At 37.3% G+C, this 22,870-nt stretch overlaps 1 protein-coding gene across 6 annotated transcripts in view; it reads left to right on the forward strand.

The window, feature by feature from the left end:
- The window catches only part of STXBP5 (syntaxin binding protein 5), a 129,464-nt gene extending 106,968 nt beyond the window's left edge, over window positions 1–22,496 (forward strand). For all 6 annotated transcript variants that reach the window (XM_045842600.1, XM_045842602.1, XM_045842605.1 and 3 more), the window contains 6 exons: window positions 3,707–3,946; window positions 6,942–7,311; window positions 7,605–7,770; window positions 11,310–11,421; window positions 16,001–16,221; window positions 18,423–22,496. In XM_045842600.1, coding sequence (XP_045698556.1) covers window positions 3,707–3,946; window positions 6,942–7,311; window positions 7,605–7,770; window positions 11,310–11,421; window positions 16,001–16,221; window positions 18,423–18,464 — 1,151 coding nt within the window. In that variant the 3' untranslated portion in view covers window positions 18,465–22,496. The remainder of the gene's footprint in view (window positions 1–3,706; window positions 3,947–6,941; window positions 7,312–7,604; window positions 7,771–11,309; window positions 11,422–16,000; window positions 16,222–18,422) is intronic.
- Window positions 22,497–22,870: the final 374 nt, after the last annotated feature.

Below are 22,870 nucleotides of genomic sequence, written 5' to 3' on the forward strand. Positions count from 1 at the left end.
TCCAGATTCCGTGGCCCAAAATGCAGGAGCTATGGGTGATACTGTGAGACTTCTAATGTCACTCTTCAAGTGTCTGCCACAGGAGGCAGGACATTGAACTGTTACAGACTTAGATGTGAATTAGTTTTTTGTCCTAGTTTTTAGTCTGACCAAATACACCTGTTCGCATCATGTTTTGATTTGGGGATTCAGATCTTTTTTGTGTTAGGCTCTTTGTGAGGAGGACAGGAGGCTATGTACAAGTAGAATGTTCTGGGCATCCAGAGAGTCACACGAGAGCAATGATTTTATGACACCATTGTATCAGCTAGCAGTGGGTTGAGGCATTAATGACAAATTTTAGCCGAGTTTCGATCTGCTGGAAAGACCACTCGTGGAGGTGTTTTTTGTGTGTGTGCATGCATGTGTTTGTGTCTGAAGACCGAACTTAGTAATACTCAATAATAACCAAAATCCTCCACTCACACTGTTGATGATATGAGTAACCCTTGTTTTGTCTCATAGAAAGTTTTAGACTTGGACATGGGCACAAATCCTAACTCTTCCATTAACTAGCTTTGTATCCCGAGCAAGTCATTTAACCTGTCTGAGCCTCTGTTTTATTATTTGTTAAATTGTGACAATAATACTTTTCAGGGTTGTTTTGTGGATTCAATAAAATGATAACTGTTATGTAGGTTCAATAAAATGATAACTGTTACTACAGTATATAACACCTGGTAGACCTTGCTATTTTCATTTCTGCTGTTATTACTAAAATTAAAATTTTGAGTCCATGTGTTTATCTTGCCCGATTTCTAAAATTTAAGCCACAGCATATAACTTAATAGCTGTCAGGGGAAGTTGTAATTCATGAACTGTTAGAGATTCTAACTTGTTTTAAAACGGTTCTAGGCAGATAAAATAAGCAGTCTGTAAGTTCAAAGTTGATTCTGGTTCACTTCATTTTTCCATTTGATAATAGCTTTAGGAATTTCTTTGGTAATCTAATTTTTAAAGGGAAGCCATATAATAAGCATCCATTTGTAGTTTATGAATTTTATATGGTTAAATTAGCTAATTAAAACATTTATTTGGCCTATGAATTAACATCTACACTATAGATGGTTGTGAATCATCTATTGTAATTTTAATAATTATCAGTAAGAGTGTTCACATAGATTAATTTACAGTGAAATTTATATTAAATTTTCTTATATCATTGATTTCCATTTTTATCACTAGATCACAACTGAAAATATATGTTCATTATTTTGTATATGTATGTTTTATTAAGGTAACAAAAATATTTTTATTACAAAATAAATTTAAAAGTTATTAAAATAACTGGGAACTACAAAGAGTTAATATTTTAAATGAGTATCATATCACAAACTCTCAGTGATAAGCTTTTGCTATGGCAAGTTGTTTCACTTACATTAAGTAGTTCTTTACTACTGTGGAATAATCTGTAACAGGAAGTACCATCTCAGGCCAAAAAAAGAGGCATTTTTAGAAACTATAGAAATGTCTCATGCTGTTACAAAATTAGTAGCTTTACTGTTTTCAGAGGCTAGCTATAATCAACATTGTATATAATTATTTGTGGATATGTTTTTCAATCGATAATCTAAATTTGATTATAAAAAGCTTTGGGGGGCATAAGTAGAATTCAGTTATATCCTTTTTATTTAATAAAATACTTAGAATTTTAACATGCTTTTTTTTCATGATGTTATGAAGTCATTTATTTCACAATAGCATTGGAAGCATGTGATTTGAGGAATGGTTTTTTACGTGTGAACAGTAGAAGCTTGTAGAAATTGTAATATATCTCATTGGTGCAGCAGAAATGCATTGGTATAAATACTTTCAACTTTAGATCTGTGTTCAGCAAGTATTTATTTAATATTTTCATATTCAGGGCATCAAAATATTATAGCTCTTAGGAAACAATATCACTTTAGAGTCTAAGACAAGTTAGAAGTAGTTATAGAACGAAAGCCATGTTCTATATATAACATTTAGAACTATCAATGCCATGGAAGAGATAACAAGGGCAAGATAGTATGGGAAATGTAGAAGCTAAAGAACTTATGATACATGGACATGAAGTAAAGGGGGGGAATGTGGGCAGGAGAGGGTGTGCAGGGTGGAGAGGAATGAAGGGGGGCAATGGGACAGCTGTAATAGCATAATCAATAAAATATGTTTAAAAATTAAATTAAAAAATTTAAAAAGACACTGAGATTCAGAAGAAAAACTGGACAGTTTTGAGAATCGGGATAAACTTAATAAAGAAGACAGTACTTGAGATGGACACTAAGCACAATCTTGATAGGTCGAGAAAATGGTGAGGCGAGGGCTCCAATCACAAGCGAAAGTCCAAAAGCACGTACGTGCAGGGTGTGTTGGGAGAACACCGGCTGGCTGGGTTTCTTTCCCGCAGTGAACTGAAGCAGGGCAGCATTGGAAGACAGATACTCTGTAGAGAGCCTTAAAAACGAATAAGATTATAGGCCTGAACAGTAGAGAGGAACCACTGAGGGTTTTTAAAATAGAAATAATAGAATGGTAACTGTACATTATATTATTTGAGTTGTGCTGTAACACTGACAGCGAAGGTGGGGAAGTTACTTGGGTATGTGCGGTCGTCTGTATGAGTGATAATGGAGGCCTGAATTTGGGGTCCGGGACTTGATTGGCTATGGAAGGGAAGGAAGGAAGGGAGGAAGGGAAAGAAAAGAAAGAAAGGAAAGAAAGAGACCATGGGCAAAACAGTTTAGGACGTGGCAGCCCATCGGTGTAGATGTATAGGGAAAGGGGAGAACCAAAACTGTGACTCGTTTAGTGTTGTTCCTAGGAGGACTGGTGTGTCATTGATATAAAAAGTACTATCAGAAGAACTTAGAGCCTTGGGGAAATGACGTGTTTCGATTTTGCACAGTGAGACATAACAGCAAAATTGCCCATAAACATTTCGAAATGCAATTCCAAGAGATAAAAGGGCAGGGCTTGAGGCAGACTTGAAATTGGCCGCAAAGACGGTAGCTGAAAGCTACTGAGGGTTTACCAGTATAATTTACAAGTGTCCCTGTCATTGCAGACACAGCTGGGAACAGGGAGCATACCTAATACAAGTTACACATTGTGGTGACAAATACCTCAGATGACTGTGGAGTGCAGTTAAAATGGCATTCAAGAAAAATGAAAGCTAAGTTTTTATAGGTCAAAGGCTTTCATCCGGGCAGATCTGGGGGAAAAGGTGCATGCATCATACAATAAATTTGAAGGTAGAATCAGAGTACTTCTAAATGCATTTTTAAATGAAGAAAACAGAAAATACCCACACTTTTTTAGTTCTACCTGATTATGAAATCGTGTGACCAAAGGAGGAAAGAACACCATGGGAAGAGAAGGTGTAAGAGCTAAGATTAGAAAAGCAGCCAGTACGCCAACACAGTGCCGCACTGAAAACCTAAAGATCACACTTCCGAAGACTCACTGGGATGCGAGCTCAGTTATGAGTAGTGGATTTGTCCATTTACATTTTGTAATTAAGCGAAGGAAGAAGTATTAGCGTGAAAGTACATTGCTTTTCCAATTAAAAGATTAAAATTAAATGTTACAGATATTGTCTTTTTGCAGATTGTTTAGCTAAATGTATACCAAACAAAAAAAAAGTGATATTCTATAACAAGCAATCTCACATTTCAAATCATTTTAGATGTAAAAGACAATTCCTTCAGCCGATCCCGGAGTTCGAGCGTAACCAGCATTGACAAAGAAACTCGAGAAGCCATCTCTGCTCTTCATTTCTGCGAAACGTTCACGCGAAAGGCAGACTCGTCTCCTTCCCCGTGCTTGTGGGTTGGCACCACGTTAGGAACGGTGCTCGTCATTGCCCTGAACCTTCCCCCGGGAGGGGAGCAGAGGCTTCTGCAGCCCGTGATCGTGTCTCCTAGCGGTGCGTATGCTCTGGGGCCACACTGGCGCTGCAGGTCTGACTGACTGTAACGCCGTGGAAGCCTTTGCCTTTCATTTTTGAATGAATCTAAGAATTCTAAAATGTCAACTAAATGGAGATTGTTACAGTTGTATGTTTTTAATAAAGGAATACATGGTGGTGAGGGGAAAATGCAGACAACTGTCATTGAACAACAGTAAAATAATTTAAAAAATATTTATACACATATATAAGTGAAAATCTGTATGCACATGCAAAAAGAATACATGGAATAGATTAAAGAATATCGTTTATTTCTACAGCTACTTGGGTAGAACTGTAGGATCGTGTCTAACATGACGACTGTGTAAGAAAGTAAAAAACACCCTTCTACTCCAGTGCATTCCAAGACACCTTAAAATATTATGTTCTCTAAGCACAAGGTTGTTGACACATGTACAGGAGAAAGACAAAGGTATATTTTTAAATGTTAACACACTTGACCATTTTTAAACTCTAAATGTGAAGTCTTAAAATAGATTACTTTTCTGATTTGAAGTATTAGGTAAAGGTAACTTAGTAGTAGCTTTTAAGGAAAAACTCACAGTGCTTACATATTGAAAACAAGACTAAATTTCATCAAACGTATGGAGAGCCTGATAGGTCTGGAAGTAACTGAGAATTCTGGTTTCCACAAGTAGTGTCTGCTGATCCAGACAGAAGAAAGTGTGATTTTGGTCATATTTCTTGTTTATAGAGTAGACTTTAACAATACTTGAAATTAAAATGGAATTATATATTAATGCTCCTTTCTGAAATAACTTTACATTAAAGGAAGTTTGATTTATTCATTCAGCTCAATAAATATTTGAGTATGTACTACTGCATGCCTAGTTAGAAAAGGTTACATAATGATGATGCTCTTACTAATCTTATTTTTATTAGTAAACAACAATTAAGTGTATAGGGAATAAACTGGAAAGATGAAAATTAAAATGTTAATGTTATCACTGAATAGTGGGATTGTGGGTAATTTTTATTTTCTTTTTACTGATTTGTAGTTTTTTATTTTTCTACAATAAACATGTATTAGTTTATAATAAGAGATATTTCCAATAAATGAAAATGAAAAAGGGGTTAAATATAGTATAGATAATTTACTATTAATACATATAAATATTTAAAATATTTTTAACTCACAATAAAATCAAATTAGCTGTAAACCGGCTTTAATATAAAATAATTACTGTATGTAAGAGGGAATTTTTTAGTCCATTCCCAATGGTAGAATCTTTGAGGTTTATTTTTTAATAATGTACTTGTTTTAAAATATAATAGTTACATTCATGCCATATTATCTGTATTGTAACTGAAGAGAAGAGAGCTGTTTTTTAAGCAAATAGGCTTATGTGCTTAGACTACCTGAAGTAGTCTACTTTGTTCCCAAATTTTTTTCCCTTCAAGAGCAGAACCCACCAGTTACTACTACTCTGCTGGAAAACATACAAAATTGTGCTAACTGCAGGACAGCATATATTTAAACATTATCTTGGAACATTTTCAGAAAATCTGCATGCTGGGATTACTATATCCCATATATTATATGTTTGTGTATACTATAAACAGTTCCCAAATTAACAGACTGTTTAAAATAGTTTAGTTGTCTATGTAACAGACCTAGACTGTAGACTAAGGTTTCTAGATTTAGCAAGTAAAATACAGGATGACCATTTAAATCTGAATTTCAGATAAATATTTTTTAATATAAGTACCAAAAGTCCTGTGTGGAATTTGTAAACATAATGCAGTATTTGGGACATACTCATACTAAAATATACTTATATATATCTAAAATTCTAATTTAACTGGATATTCTTTATTTTATCTGGCAACCCTGCTATTGATAAAATATATAAATACAAAAAGGAGAGGAATGATATTTTGTCCTTTAAGAAGAATTTTGAGAGAACATTGGAAACTCTCTGAGAAGTAAAAGTAAATAATAGAAAATTTTTTACAAACTATAAAATATTATAAAAGTATAAAATAATATAAAATTTAAAATCTTTTGCAATAAGAACTGTTGCAGAATGCTAAATCAACTCTATACCCTCCCTTCCATTGGTTTTCAAATCCTTCATACTCTTTCAGCTTACTTAGAAATGAGTATAAAGCATTTACATTTTCAAGGATATGGGGATGGGGGGAAAGGTGGTCCCGTAAAGTAAAACAAGTAAAGAAATATCACACCTAAATTGAGACTTATAAGTTGACCAAAATAATACCGTGAATGTATTTGACATTTACTGGTTAATAGTTTAAAAGGAAATTATGATTTTTGAAGTAATGTTTAGAAATATGTGGATTTTTTTTTTCTCATTGGACCTGTAGATCACTTGCTGTCCATTCACAATGCAGTGTGAGCCACATGTAGAATTTTCAGTTTCCCAGTAGCCATTTTTAAAAAAGTAAAAAACAGGTCAAGGTAATTTTAGTAACATTTTATTTGGTCTAATATATTCAAAATACTTTTCAGCTTGGGATCAGTATTTTTAAATCACCGAGGTACTTTACTTTTAATTTTGTTTGTACTGCGGCTTCACATCAGCCTGTATTTTCCTCTCAGAGCATGCCACCGCGTGGACAAGGCACACTTCAGACGCCCTGTGGCCACACGTGGCTGGTGGCCGTGACTTGGGGCAGCTCAGCTGTAGACGCCGTCTCCTTGCTTTCATGCTTGCTGGTAGTACGTTTGCCAGGTGTGAGAAAAGGCACAGTTCGTGACATTCCACATTTATCTGTTTGGTGGCACTTACCTGTGTTGGGACATGTACTATTCATATCTTTTTCCAGATTCAGATATCTGAAGTTGGGATCCTGTCAGTAAGCCAGTAAACAGTTTCAGCTTAGTATACATTGTGCATATTTTGAGTATCTATTTGGTGTCAGAGTTGGAATCAATACATTTACTGTGTGGATTAACATATTCGTTATCTATGGGATTTCCATATTTTAGGTACCATATTGAGGTTAAAAGGGGCGATCTTGAGAATGGCTTTCCTGGACACCACGGGCTGCTTAGTGCCCCCTGCATATGAATCCTGGAGAGAACACAATGTTCCCGAAGAAAAAGATGAAAAGGAGAAATCGAAAAAAAGACGGCCGGTCTCTGTATCCCCTTCCTCATCTCAGGAAATTAGTGAAAACCAGTACGCAGTGATATGTTCTGAAAAGCAAGCAAAAGTGATCTCACTGCCAACTCAGAACTGCGCGTACAAGCAGAACATCACGGAGACCTCGTTTGTTCTTCGTGGAGACATCGTGGCGTTGAGCAACAGTGTCTGCCTCGCGTGTTTTTGTGCCAACGGACATATTATGGCTTTCAGGTGAGACTTCGGTTTTTTTCAAACACAGCATTTCCTCCCTCAAAACATATGAAAGAATTATATTGATTTTGAAATAAATCACTTGTTTACAGTCTTATGAACTGAGAATCCAGCTTTAAAGTTAATAGCGAAGCACATCTGTGAGGAGCACAAGTCAGTTTTGTCTCCCCCGCTGGCGTGCACTCAATCATAAGGTTCCCGAGGCCCCTGGCGCTTTTTTCTTCTGTAATAACTTGTTTAGGATTAAAACGTGCCTTGTTTATTATTAACAAGTTTTTCACTTTTTCCTCAAGTTTGCCAAGTTTAAGGCCCCTGTTGGACGTGTATTACTTGCCCCTCACAAACATGCGGATAGCCAGGACGTTCTGCTTCACCAACAACGGACAGGCGCTGTATCTCGTCTCACCGACAGAGATCCAGAGGCTCACTTACAGCCAAGAGACCTGTGAAAACCTTCAGGTAAACAGCCAAACTATTCCTGTAGTTTCCTCAGGGTCAGTATGTTTTCTGCGGCCCCTTATAGTGTCCATCCGAAGCCCAGTCTGACAGTCAGAGTGCAGAGTTCTTGGGACAGAGAAGCAGAGAGGGAACTCTGGAGGCCCGCAGAGGGTCCCCCACGAGTGCTCAGTGACGCACTCTTGGGCCCCTCTATGGAGGCGGCCTCTCTGGCCAGGGAGGGAGCCCTGAAAGGGTTGGAGGGTGAGAGGCAACTGTTCCCCGGTGCCAGGGCCAGGAGCAGCGCCTGTTCCCGGCAGCCAGACTGAAGAATACTGATGATTTCTAAGTGTGTTAGGTCTGGGACCGATGTAATGGACCATCATAAACTTGGTGGCTAAAAACAACATAAATTTATCTGAAGGGATAAATTTATTTATCCTTCCACATTTATTCTTTCAAATTTCTGGAAGCCAAGTGTAAAATCATTTTCACTGAGCCAAAATCAAGGCCTTGGCAGGGCCGTGCTCCCTTCAGAGGCTCCGGAGGAGAATCCGGTCCCTGTTTCTCCCGTCTCCTCGTAGCTGCTGACGTCTTGGATGGGGGTCATGGGGGTCGTGCTCCCCCACTGTCCGCCTCCCCGTCACACTGCCTCCTCCCCTTCCGTGTGTGTCAGGTTCCATTCCGCCCGTCTCTCGTACAAGGACACTTGCAGTTGGATTTAGGACTCATCCACTCAAAACAACCCAGGGTAATTTCCCCATGGTAAAAGACTTCATCAAATCTGTATCAAATCAAATCACATATTGCAAGGTGACATTTATAGGCTCCAGGGACGAGAACCTGGATGTCTTCCAATGGCCGTTATTCAGCCTACTTCAAAAGGGAATAGGGTAGACCACTGAGGCTCTCGGCTCTCTAGATAGCTGGGAGTCCAGATGCTCTGCTGAAGGGAACACAGTGAGAGAAAGTCGTGCCCGTGGCAGACTGCCGAAGGGCTGGAGGTAAAGCCAGGGCAGCAGTATGGGATATAATGGGGACAGTGTGCTGGCTCTGAGGCCAGAGGTTCTTTCTTTCTTTCCTTCCATTTAAACATTTCTTGTAATGGTGCCTACCGGTTTTATCTTGTAGCTGGGACTAGAAATGGAAATTTATTTTCATGATGTCCACTTTTTCAAAATCTCAAAAATACAAATATTTGTATACTTCTTACAAATCTTTGTTCAGTCATTTAGGTTTACTTTATCGCTCAAGACTATGTTTATGAAAAGTACTTTTTTAAAAGTCGTGTGTGGTTAGATGATTGTTTATACCTTTCCTCTGATTTTTTTGGTTTTGCAGTTGTTACGAGTTTCCTAGGAACAAGTTAGACCTTAGTATGTTTACTTTTCCTACCCCCCTTGTGTGTGTGTGTGTGTGTGTGTGTGTGTTGCAAGCATACAGTTGTTTCCCCGGTGTGAGGAAGAGCTGCTCCCATGTGATCTAGGACAGCTGTGCTTGCCAACAGAAAAGCACTTGTTCTTGGAACTTTCTGCAGAGTGAGTGGATGTATATTAGTGAAAAAAAAAAAGTGCTGGGCTCTCTAGTGAGGAATAATTAACCTTAAAACTGAGAAGTGCCCCAGGCCTACCTAACACATCTCAAAGCAAGACCCAAAAGGGTCAAGCTCTTTTCTAGTATCCTAGAATAAAGCTCAAGATGACTCAGAAGAAGTAAAAAACACCCAGCACCCAACAAGGTGAATGTCTGGCATCCAGTCAGATTGCCTGCAAGGAGACAGGAAAGCAAGACCATGAGAGAAGGATAATCAGCCAATAGAAACAAAGCCAGAACTGACACAGATGTTAAAATTAGTACAGGAGAACATTAAAACAGTTATCACTGTATTCTTTATGTTCAAAAAGTGAAGACATGAAAGATAAAAAGACCAAAATTGAACATCTAGGGGTGAAAATCAGTGTTTGAAATGAGGAGTATGTTGGGTGGAATTATAACAGGTCATGCAGTGTAGAAGAAAAGATTAGGTAACTTGAAAGTTTAGCAATAGAAAAAACAACTGAGTATTTAAACTTACCAAATTCATAACACTGAAATGTATTAGAAAAGAAATTCTCATCAAATCCATTCCCTCAGATTCCGCCTTAAGAAATAGAAAATGAAGAACAACTTAAACTCAAAGCCAGCAGGGTAAAGAAAAATAATATTTAAGTGGAATCAGTGAAGTTGAAAATAGGGAAACAGTAGAAGAACATCAGTGAAATCAAAAGCTTGATCTATAAAACCAATAAAATTGATATTGATTTCAAGTCAGACTGATTATGAAGAGAAGTTACAAATCACCAATGTCAAGAATGATTGAAGTGACATTGCTATAGATTTTACCAATATTAAAATGGAAGTATAACAATAAATTAAAAAACTAGATCGTAAATGCAAATGGACAAATTTCCTCTGAGACCCATGTGACCAAAACTAAGAAAAAATAGATCACCTGAAGATCACCCGCTGTATCTGTTGGATTAACTGAAACTGAGGTTAGAAACGTTGGACAAAGAATATTTCAGGCCCAGACAACTTCACTAGTGAATTCTATAAACATTTTAGGAAGAAATAATACTAGTTCTATTTCTGAACTTTTTAGTCTAGCCCTCAGGAAGAAACTAAAAAAAAAAAACAACTTTAGCTCCAGTGTAATATAATACCAGAGCACAGCAGGACCGGTACTGGGAACCTAGACTGTATGTGTGTTTTGTATAGTGGCTGCTTGTTATTGGGCAGAAATGCAAACCCACAGCCTCACTGTACTTTTATTTTGCTTCTAAAGCTCTTCAGAGCAGCCGTGGAAATAGAGTCGCTACTGTCCTTTTTCCTCTCTATGAGTTATCTACAAAGTCAATAACATGTTAGTAACCTTTCTTGTCTCCAACTTTTATCATTCGGTGCTTAGTAGAACACTGACAGTAGTTCAAAAAACTGACAATATAGAAAGAAGCCTTCCCATCTCTCAGCCATATTTCTGAAATTCCATGTCTGTGCTGGCATAATTCTCTTCCTAGCATATGTTTATGAAAAAATAAGTCGGTGTGTCTTTCTAAATTATTAATTTTTTGACTCAGCTGAAGGTGGTAACTTCAAGACTGCATTTCATCGTCACACTAGACTTTTATCTTGGAAGTAACTTTTCTTCTTTCTAATGTAGGAAAAGCTAATTATCAATCAAGTTACCAATTCTTAATAATAATAAAAGTTATGTGAAAATTTTGTCAAAGATTGGAGTCTTCTTCCGATTTAAGCAGGAATATCATCTTTGCTTGAAATGTAAGGAAGATAATCCAGCCAAAGTAGCAACAACAGCAAGTCAGTCATAGATTAGTTTTAATAACTTACTGTTGGACTAAGTCGGTGCGCCTTGGGTGGGATCATTTGAAATGTGCTCTTAATTCTTTGTGAATCTCAACAGGTAATGTTAAAAGCTTAAGTTAAAGAGTTAACAGTGATGGTTTTGTGAGTTACAGTTTAGTTTCCTGACATTTTAACAATTATAATGTGTGTTGATTTTAAAGGAAATGTTGGGTGAACTCTTCACTCCTGTAGAAACGCCCGAAGCACCAAACAGGGGATTCTTTAAAGGCTTATTTGGAGGTGGTGCACAATCTCTTGACAGAGAAGAACTGTGTAAGTTGATTCATCTAATTTGTGTCATATATCTTAAAACAAACATGTATAATTCAAGCTGTATAATTTTTTACTTGTATATATTTTATTTCACCTTTTTTGTCTTTGTCACAACAATGAACATATCCATGTTTTAGCAAAATACATGAAATTATTTTCTGTTGCTCTAACGCAATTCAGGGGATTATTTTACTCAGGGAACCAAAATCAGAAGAGTTTCAGGCAGCTAAATGAGTATTTCACAGCTTGACATGAATAGTTTAGAAAGTATTTTTGTTAACTGTGATCATTATTATTTTAACTGAGGACCTCTAACCAATGACCTTAATTTTGAAAAGGTTTTTACTTAAGCATTTATTGCATCTTATGAAGTCTCCAGAACTATTCTCATTGCACTGGAAGCTTCTTTAAAATAAGAAAATCTGGCTCATTTACTACCTTCTACATAACAGGAATGAACACATTAGAAATTGCTCTTTGAGTGATCTGATGAATCAATGAATGTTTGACTTGTCTCTCAAGTAGTAGGAGCTATTACCTATACTTGAATTTCTTTTCTTTTATCCTCTTATTTCCCTAAAATATTTTAGAACTTTGTATTTGTGTTTAATTAGAAAAGACTGTAAGATTAAATACCAGTAATAAGCAGTGCAGTACAATGTTATTTTTAAAAACTTACCTAGATCAATGAGGATTAGTCAGTTTTAATTCATTTTAAAAAATGAAGACTGTACAAGTCATGGAGGACTGATAATTTGGAATAACCGTCTTACTGAGGATAATTATACAGACTTTAAAAACAACATGTTTAGATGTTTGGAAACACCAAAGAGCTAACAATATAGTAAGGACAGTTCCCCCCGGGAAGAGCGGGAACCTAGAGTGGTGAGCTTGGCAACCTGAGGCCACTTTTATTCTGAAGTGTTTTGAGAATCTGCTGCGGGAGGCTGAGATACTAAACTGGGTTAGGACTAGCCAGATGGGGTCCCAGACTGACAAGGGTGGGGACACTGATAAACAGTCCCCCTCTTCTCAAGGATGCCAAAGGGTCGCACCTGAAGAGTAGGATGGACTGGAAGTAAATCAGCAGTGTGTGCGCACGCACATACACACACACACACACACACACACACACACACACAGGCTTTCCACTCAGCTTCAGATGACCTGAGTGGCCAAAAAACTCTCAACTAGTTAAGATTTTTGCAGACTGCCCAAGTCCCCAGCACATGGCAGAAGCCAGTGAAAGTGTTCTGCAAAGGAAGATGACGCATCCATGTACTCAAACGATTTCTAGAAATAATTTTTCAAATACTAGTCATAAATAACCAGGAACCCTAGAAATAAACACTATAATCAATAAAACAAAAAAACAGTGAGAATAATAGGTACTTTAAGTATTGCAGTTATCACATATAGACTGCAAAATAATTATGCGTATTATGTTCAAGAGGGTAAGTGCCATGCAATTTGTCAAGTAACTAGAACCTTTATAAATCATTACAGTGGATGTATAAAACACTAAAGTGAAATTGGAGAACTAAAATACTCAAAAACCAAAATTAAAAACTTAGTGGATGAATTTGACCACAAATTAGATGAAACTGATGGAGAATTACATAAATTAAAGATTGGTCCAAATCAAGCATCCAGAGTGTAGCACAGAGAAGCAAATGATGTAAAAACAGAGAAGATTAAAGAAATAGAAGCTGCAGGGAGAAGATCTAATACATATTTAGACCTTCTCAAGAAAGAAATAGGAAAGAATATGAAGAAGAATTATGTATAAAGAAATATGGCTAGATATTCTTCAGAATTGGTAGAAGATACCTGTTCACATGTTCAAGAAACCTGTTGAATTCCAAGGAGGATAGTTTGTTATAAATTCACAGCTAGATATATTACACGAATATATAATTCATATATTATATATACTATACTGTATAGTATATGTAGTATACCTTTTAACAAAAAGAAGACTGTCTTCTCAACAGCCAGTATGATTCTATACATTGACAGAAGATAATACTTAATCTAGAATTCTGTACTCAAAATATCTGTCAAGAATGAGACATTTTTAGACAAATGGAAAAATAAAATAAGCCTTCCCACCACTCTCAGAAGAACTGTAAAGGATGAAAAAGAGAAAAATTAATCCTTGATAGAGTGTCAGAAAATACAGGAAATAGTGCTTTGGAAAGAAAGTAATAAATACATAAATATAATTATATAATCTTTATAAACTAAAGCAAAGTCTCATGGTATGTGTGTACATATGCATATAAAGAAGCGACATTGATCTGTAAAAATTAATCTGTACACTCACATAATGCCTGTCAAAATCCCAGCTGGGTTTTTGAACAAAGAAACAAGCTGTGTCTAAGATTCATGCAGGAATTAAAATGATCCAATATGGACACACACACACACACAAATCTTAAAAAAGGAGCAAGAACATGGAGGACTCACGTTTCGGTTTCTAAAGCGACCACACATCTGTAAACATCAAGATAGTGTGCCCCTGGCACGACGATGGGTACCTAGATGAGGGGAATAGAACTGAGAGTCCAGAAATAAGCTCATCTGTGTTTGGCCAATTGATTTTCTACAGGGATGTCATGAAATTTCAGTGGTGAAAGAATGGTCTTTTCAACAGATAGTGTTGGGGCAACTGGGCAACTACATGCAGAAGAGTCAAGTTGGACCGTGACCTCAGATCATACACAAAAATGAACTCAGAATAGGTCAAAGACCTCAATGTCGAGAGCTGAAACGATACAACTCTTAGAAGAAAAGTATAGGTATACTTTTGTGACCTTAGATTAGGTGATGGTTCTCAGATATGACACCTAAATCACAGGCAACTGAAGAAAAAAATAAATTGGATTTCTTTAAATTTAAAGCCGAAGAACACCATCAAGTGAAAGGATAACCCACAGAATACGAAAAAATATTTGCTAATCGTACATCTGATAAGAGTCTACTATCCAGAATGTATAAGGAACTCTTACAGGACTCTTACAACTCAGCAATAAAAAGACAAATAGTTCAATTTTTAAGTGTGCAAAGGGATTGAATTTTTGTCCAAAGGAAATATACAGGTGGCCAATAAACGCATGAGAAGATGCTGAACATCATTTGTCATTAGGAAAATACAAGTCAAAACCACAATGAACTACCACTTTGCACTTTCTAGGACAGCTGTAATCAAAAAGGTGTGTACTAACAAATGCTCTCGAGAATGTGGAAAAATTGAAACCTTCATACATGGCCAATGAAAATGGAAAATGCTGTAAACTCGGAAAAATTTTGGCAGTTCCTCAAAAAGTCAAAGTTATCGTGTGGCCCAACAATTATGCTCCTAGGTATATACCCAAGAGAACTGAAAACATGTTCACACAAAAGTGGTGCAAATATTCATATCAGCATTATCTGTAATAGCCAAAAAGAGAAGACAACTCAAAACGTCCATCAGCTGATGGGTGCCTGAACACAGTGTCGTCTGTTTGTACAGTGGAGTATTGTCAGTCTTTAAGTGGGTGAAGTACTGCTGCATACCATGACATGGTTGAACCTTGACAACGTCTTTCACATGAAAGGAGCCAGACCCCAGATGCTGCACACTGTATGAGTCTGTTTATGTGAGATGTTCAGAATGTGAAAATAGAGGAGAGAATTGGGTGCCAAGGGCTGAGAAGAAGGAAAGTGAAAACTGGTTGCTGATAAAGTTGGGGTGTTTCTTTGTAGTGATGAAAATGCTCAGGAATAGATACTGGTGATGGTTGCACGACCTTTTGAATAAACTAAAAATTAGTGGATTGTTGAGGAGCAAGTTTTGTGGTATGTGAATTATATTTCTAAAGAAAGAAACGAGTGCTGGGGGAAGAGGGAATGGGGCAGCAGTCTTTAACAGAGTCTGACTTGCAGTACTTCAGCTGCTTAGGCAGTGAGGGTCTGGATGACAAGGGAAGGGAAGCTGTGAATACCTGAGGTCTTTTGAAGGAAACATTTGATCTTTGGTAAGTTGCAAGGTAAATGGAGAGAAAGAAAGGGATGTAACGAATCTAACTTTTGGAGCCTAAAATAGAATACTGAATAAGTTCTTCATTTTTCTTTTAAGCCTAAGCATAGTATTTGAAGTAAGACACAGTGTGGAGTAAATAAGCTCAATTAAATCTGAATATTTAAATTTAAATCTATGTACTTTATTTAAATATCTTTAATTTACCTCCAATTTTTCTTCTGCACCTAGCAGTTTTTACTGTTATACAAACTGGTTATCTGTATACCCAGTATTCATTTCAATAAATAATGACCAGTCCCTTCTTTGCACAAGTCCTTTTGTACATGGAGTCCAACATTTATAATGTGCACTGTGTTTTGCATGTTTGAAAAAGTATGTAAAAATTAAAACTATATGATAAAAGAAAACATGATTAATTATAAAGTGAAATACATAAATATTTCAGTTATATTGTCATTCCATGTAAAAATTGTTGTGGTGCTATCAGTTGGCAGGGTTTTGCATTAGTAAAATTTTCATTTTTTGAGTTACTCTTTCGTTTATCAATTCATTCAGTTGGAGAATCTTCCTCAGGAAAGGCTTCAAGGAGCCTTGCGCAGCACATCCCCGGCCCTGGTGGCATCGAAGGTGTGAAGGGAGCGGCGTCTGGAGTTGTCGGTGAGCTGGCACGGGCCAGGCTGGCGCTGGACGAGCGAGGGCAGAAGCTGGGCGACCTGGAGGAAAGAACCGCGGCGATGCTGTCCAGCGCCGACTCGTTTTCTAAACATGCTCATGAGGTGTGTCTGCCAGACAAGCATTTAAACAAAAATCACCTCATTAGAATAAGTATGAAAATACTGTATTTTCGTAGTGTTTTTGTATCTGCTCAGGAGTTCTTGTGCATTCTCCATACAGTTGCGAGTTCCCAGTTTTTGCCACCAGAGGGAACTATTACAAGAATGTCTCAGCAGCTTTGGTCTCTTCCTGAAGTTTATCAGTCCGAGGGAACCTGCTCACCATCAGGCTTTTCCTTTGCAACCGTTTCTTGGGAATGCAGTAACAAGGCTCTTTCCTAAATGCCTCCCATTCTACCACCAGTTTTCTCCCTCAGAAGGAAGTAATTTCCCTCTCTTAGAGATTCTTTAGGTAGATCTAAGAAACTGCAATTGGCAAACACTTTTATTCAAACTGCAGTCTGTCTGTGTCTGTCTGTAGACCTGTTCAAACAGAGGGGCAGTAAGATGCATCTTTGCAGGGGACTCATCTGTATGAACTAGGAAATCATCGTGGAGATTAGAAAGGGCTTCTGTAAAGTATGGCTTCCTAACCAGTCTTCCTACAGATACGCTTTGCTGGTCAGCACAGTGCACTTAAAAAACTGAATTTAGCCCTGGGTGATGTGGCTCAGTGGATTGAGCACGGGCCTGTGAACCAAGGGGTTGCCAGTTCGATTCCCAGTCAGGGCACATGCCTGGGTTGCGGGCCAGGTCCCCAGTAGGGGGCACACGACAGGCAACCACACATTGATGTTTCTCTCCCTTTCTTTCTCCCTCCCTTCCCATTTCTCTAAAAGTAAATAAATAAAATCTTAAAAAAAAAGAAACTGAATTTCTTCAGGCCTTTAAATAGAATACACGTTTTTCATCTTGACACACAGGTCTGCCGTTCCTTGGTGCTTTACACTGGACTGCATCACACACTCAGTCCCTCGCCTACACCTTGAGGACACGTCGAGTCTGTTGTCTGAAAAATTCATGTTAAGGTTTTATGTTCGAATACCCAATCTAGCAGCAATAGATCTTCTGTATGTTTTTCAGTCAAAAGTCATCTCTTTCTTGCTCAAGAGTGCTGACACCTAGAATGCATAAAAGAGGTAACTTGACCTGAAAATTTTTGGCCAGGGATTCAGAGAGATTCAGGGGTCTTCTGTCAGTCCTGGTGCCAGCATGACACACACCTGCAATATTGCCTAGCAGCCTTCGATCTACAACGGGGGTTCTGTGGGCGTAACCCTGCACCTAACTGTGATCTCCAAAGCATGCAATACTTCAGCCCATTTCAGAATATATCTACACTCTAAATATTTAGCTAAGAGCTCAGTCTCAACCTGCTGGCTTTCCCCTCCTACCAGATGTTCTTGAGTCATATTCTAGAGTGGAAGGAAGACAGTACATTGAGTTGGTTAGGATCATGGGTTCTTGAATCAGACAACGTGGACCCGAACCCCGGCTTCACCATTGTGTTACTTGGGGTAACCCCTTTAACCTTCAGTTTCTTCGTGGTAAGAGGGAGAGGATAATCCTCCCTAACTCACAGAGTTGTTCCGAGAACCCAATGAAATCGTGTGGAGGAAGTGTTTCACACCGTGCAGACTCAGAGTAAATGCTCAGTCAGTTTTAGGTGGCAGTAATGGTAGTTTTAACCTTTCATTTCCAGGTTCTTTCAGCATCATTTTTAGTTAAAATTAGACAACTGAAAATTACCTTATTTGTAAGTGATTAGCTTAGTCACCAAAGAATGTACTGAGCCAGAATTTAATCATGCCACATGTCTAAGAGATGTGAGGGTCTTCTAGGCTGGATCTGTTTTTAAATTTTTTTTTAATTTATTAATTTTAGAGAGCAAGGAAGGGGGAGAGAAAGAGGAGTAAAACATTGATTTTTATATTGTTCTGTGTATTATGCACTTATTGATTCTTTTATGTGCCCTGACTCGGGGGTCAAACCCACAACCTTGGGGTGTCAGGACAACGCTCTAAGCAACTGAGCTGCCTGGCTGGGGGCTGGGCTGGTCCTTAATAGTTATGGACTTTGTTTCTCTAAATGAAATAGTTCTTAACTGCTTTCATTTTAAATTGATTTGAAGTAAACTATAGTAACACTACAGAATGTTTCAGAATGATACAATGTTTCGGAAAAATAGAGAAATCGGTTATAACTTACAAATATTGTTGTTCTGTCATTTCTAAAACATGCTTTTCATATTTTCTCTCCTTTAGATGATGCTGAAATACAAAGATAAGAAGTGGTACCAGTTCTGACCCCCAGAAATCCAACTCAGTCCAACTTCAGCCAAAAGGAAAAAGAATTTTCCTTTTTAATTTCATTGATTTTACTTTAGGAAAGTTAACATTGAAGGATACTCATCACCGGATGCTGTTCTTTCCTAGCACAACCACGCACTGTTTTACCTCGGTCATGTGGCTGTGACTGCGGAGTGCTCCCCGCCCGCGCTCGGCGTGCGGCGTGTGCCCGCTGCGAGATGACAGTTCAGGAACTGCGCAGGTCACACGTTACAGACGAAGACCCCGAGCGGGATGTTGAGGGACGCGGCAGGGACCCTCCCTGGGTCAGTCCAGTGCTGAGCTTTCACACGCCACGCGGTCTGTGCCGTGTGTGGGCGGCCGTCAGTGTTGACCCCGGAGAGAGCGGCTGCGCATCGGGAGCGCCGAACCTGGGGCGTTGCGTGCGCCCCACTGACTGAACCGCGCACGGCTGTCGTGGACTTCCCCTGCCTTCCACCGACTGGTCATCAGTGTCATTAGTGAAAACGAAGCAAACTGTTCCTTACCATCTCTCTAGACGGACATGCTGAATGGTGGGCTTTAAATAATAAAAACATACACAGCGTTGACTTGTGTATGGGCTACTCTTGGATTCTTGTTCTTGTACACTTGTGTTTAGTCCATATTTTGTCAAAAGCAAAACAAGGTGATACATCACTTTTCATTGAAAAGAAAAGTGTAGAGCATGACTGAACTGCTCATCATTCTGGGAGTTTCCATGTAGTGGCTACGCGGTGTGGGAAGCGAGAAAAACCTCCCTTGTGGTGAGGAGAATACTTCAATGTCCCTTGTCCTCGTCCTCATTACTTCAGCTCAAGGCGGATTTGCCCAAAATAGTTACTGGTTAAATTTGTAGAAATGTTGAGATTGGCTAAGTTTTTAATTTTGCTTGAATTTTTATAAAATGTTTAACCAAATGTACCTTTGCATTATTTAATTAAATTGCTTAAAAACTGTTTCATTATTTCAGTCAAGTGCTCAGCTCCCTTTTTAAGATGCCCTTGATTTGCTCACAGTTCCAGCACACAGCACACTCAGGTGATGAGCCGACTCAATCTTAGCGCACATGCTGCCGCATGGAAAATCACAAGCCTCTCTCGTCAGCAGTTACCTATATAAAGCCTAGTCTGATGACCTACAAAATACTTTCTGTAGAAATATACTATACATGTCCTTTGAAGGTTTTAAGAAGCCAAAGCACAGGAAAATATGTGCATTTTTGTAACTAAATTATTTCTGTATTGGAATAAAATGCAAATGAGACCATCAGAGGACAGTAAACGATCGGTTCCTAAAACAGCATTGCAGACAGGAAGGAGAACTCGGTAGGACCTTGGAAATAAATAATCTCACCACGCAGGCACCTGAGGTTGTCCTGGATTGTTATTAGCATGACACAGGAAAAGCAAAATAGCAGCATCACTCTTATTGAAATTCAAACATTTTCTTCTATAAAAAGTTGTTGAAAACCATTTCCTTCTTTTCATGGAGACAATCAGAGCACAACCCGGTAGCAAACACAGCGGTGGTTTCTCTGTTCCGTGCGGTCACTGCGGTCACTGCGTGTCTGTCCCTGCAGCACACCTCACTTCCGTGCAGTCTGTCCCGCGTCTTGCCCTCCTTCCTCTTTCCATCCGTGAAGCCTTTTTGTTTACATTGTACAACGTGCACTACGGATTCAAAAGTTTACATTAAAATTTGCTTTAATGTCATTAGAGAGGAACTAAATATATGTGATAGCGATCATTGATAAAGCCAAAAGAAGTATTTTAAAAATACAGTACTTTTCAAAAGTTTTTGAATTTGTAGAAAGTTATCAATAACATATTTCTGTTTCATTCATGTCAGTTGTATGATGAACACTCAGCCATTTACAAATGGCTTAATTTATATTGTGTATTATCTAATAAACCCATTGTTCATATGTCACAGGAAGTATTAGGCCCTTTTTTAAAGGTATGGTTACAGACTGGGAGTTGAGAAGCACTAAATAAAGTGATATGTTGGTTGATTACCCATTCTTGTGGAAGGGCATATTAGCTGTAATTATTTAATTTGCTATGTTGTGTTAATTGTATATCCATTTATTTGTTACTGCCGTTTTTCCTGTTGTATATAAAATGAACCAATCTTGTAATTATTTTCAAATAGAGAAGTAGATACGTTTACCTGAGATGGATTTTATAAGAAAATTTTAAACCAGTATTTTGGGTTATTTTATTTCATTTTTAAATTAATCTACAAATTATGCACAGCACACTAGAAACTTAGGATTAGAAAGCTTAAGTATTTTTGAAAATAGGAAATAAACTTCTTGAAGTTATACTTGATTCAGTCTGTAGATAAGAGACAGTCTGCAGGAATAACTAACCCAGGGAATTTATTGTAATTTGAGAGATAACATCTCTATTTTTTTCTTTGTAAATGCAGAAATAGTCACCAGCAGGCCAAGATTTCAGGAAAACAAACCAAAAAAGTCAAAATAGAAAATATTAGAAAAATGAAAGATTATGTGTGCTTCCTTGCATTTGTCCTTGGCTCTAAAATCATTGAAGTATTCATTGATTAGCAGTTTGTGAATAGCAAGTGGTTTCCTTCTATGTATCACATACCCAGTTCATTTCACTCTTCAGACTGAAATCCATATGTACTTGCTTAGAAAGTTCATTGAAATCTTATATTCTGACAGATTCTGTATATTATAGCCATTTGAAGTTTTGCGTCATCTTAATCCCCTTGGTTTGCATTTCAATTGTACAAAGTATTTCCAAAAATGGTTATGGATATAAAACCGAGCTATTGCTAACTTAATTTGATTTTTATGTGGATGTGAAAAAATGCTGCTTACTTGTCTATGTTATGTGTAGTATATTAGTTTAAGTATAGTACTTTAAAGAAAGAAGCATTTCTTTTTGCTTAGAATTTCTTAATTGTAGGTACCGCTGAAGTTATTTCGTGTAGATATTGTGAGTGTTTTAAACAAGTCTGAAAGTGTTACATACTTTTAGGTTCCAAGGGGTGGTGGGGAGACAGCTGAGGAAAGGAAAAACGTGTGCAAGACACCACGGAGTTCAAAGTTTTCCCCTGAGTTCTATATTCCATATACGTTCTGCTTGAGGCATTTTTCTCACGTGACATTAGAAAAGCTATATCCAAAGGTAAATTTTTTGTGGCAAAGATTTATTTGACATTTTAACTTTTGGGATTTTGTTTATTTGGTTTTTCAAAATAAAGAGCACTGAACTTTAAACTTGAATTTTTTCTGCACTTTTTTAGGTAATGAAAACTTTTTATCATCATTTAATCCACATTTCTCAGTTCCAATCAAGTGACACATATGTATAAAACATACCAAAATCATGAATATGCTGCTAGCTGCACCTGAAACAATCAAACTGATCATAGTTTTAAAACCTTGAATAGGTTTTTATATCGTTTTCAAGCATAAAGTGTAGTAAACTCATTTGCTGTATGTTCCGGTGTTCTAGGTTTTAAATTTCTGCAACACTTTCAGATTTGTTTTCAGATCATACAGTAACATGTTATATTTATACATACTGCTAGAGAATATACTTTTAGTTTTAAAATGGAATTTTTATAAATGTACTCTTTAGTTTTAACAATGGTGAACCTGTTAAGTTTAAGTCAAAGTACTTAAAAAGTATGTATATTATCCATACAAAAAGTTATGTTTTACGCTTATAATAAGAAATACTGGTATCTCATATCGAGATACAATTAATTTTAAAGTATCATACATCATTTGGAAGTCTTCACACGTGACAGGAAAGATATTATTATGGTTTTAAAACCCTCTATCGAGTGTTTTCAAATATTAATCTTATTTTGGGGAAAATACCCACAACAATCATTGCAAAATCTTTCTCAATAGCTGCAGCTTGCTGTTGGATGCTTACCTTACCTATTGTTTTAAAATATATATATTTAAAATAGTTTTCCAGGTATTTTCTTCTACCTTTTTTAAAAATAAATTTCCAAAAATGAAAACAGAGTTTATGTATTTTTGTCAATGAAGGTTTTTATTTTGTAGTTTATAGAATTTGTTCCTTATCAGTTTGATACTTGATCAATATTCCTAGAATTTTTAATCTGTATTTAGTTTGAAAAAGAGCACTCCTGTATCTTATGTGTCCTCCCCCTCCCCTGTTTAGGGTCTTTGTTCTGTTGGATTGAAATTTATGCCCATAATTATTTTTAATTTAAACGTGAATGTGAGGATGCTATTTACAGCTTTTGTCGATTATATGTTTCATCACTCCAACCAATTTCTTGTAAAGTGCTATTGGGGATCATTTTTCCTGTGAATAGTAATGATCTTAACTACTGCCACGGACATTTTAAAGGTCCCTGGGCAGAAAATA

Source organism: Phyllostomus hastatus, unplaced genomic scaffold, assembly GCF_019186645.2.
Source record: "Phyllostomus hastatus isolate PE091 unplaced genomic scaffold, TTU_PhHast_1.1 phas_contig_40, whole genome shotgun sequence".
In the NCBI taxonomy this organism is placed as follows: Eukaryota; Metazoa; Chordata; class Mammalia; order Chiroptera; family Phyllostomidae; genus Phyllostomus; species Phyllostomus hastatus.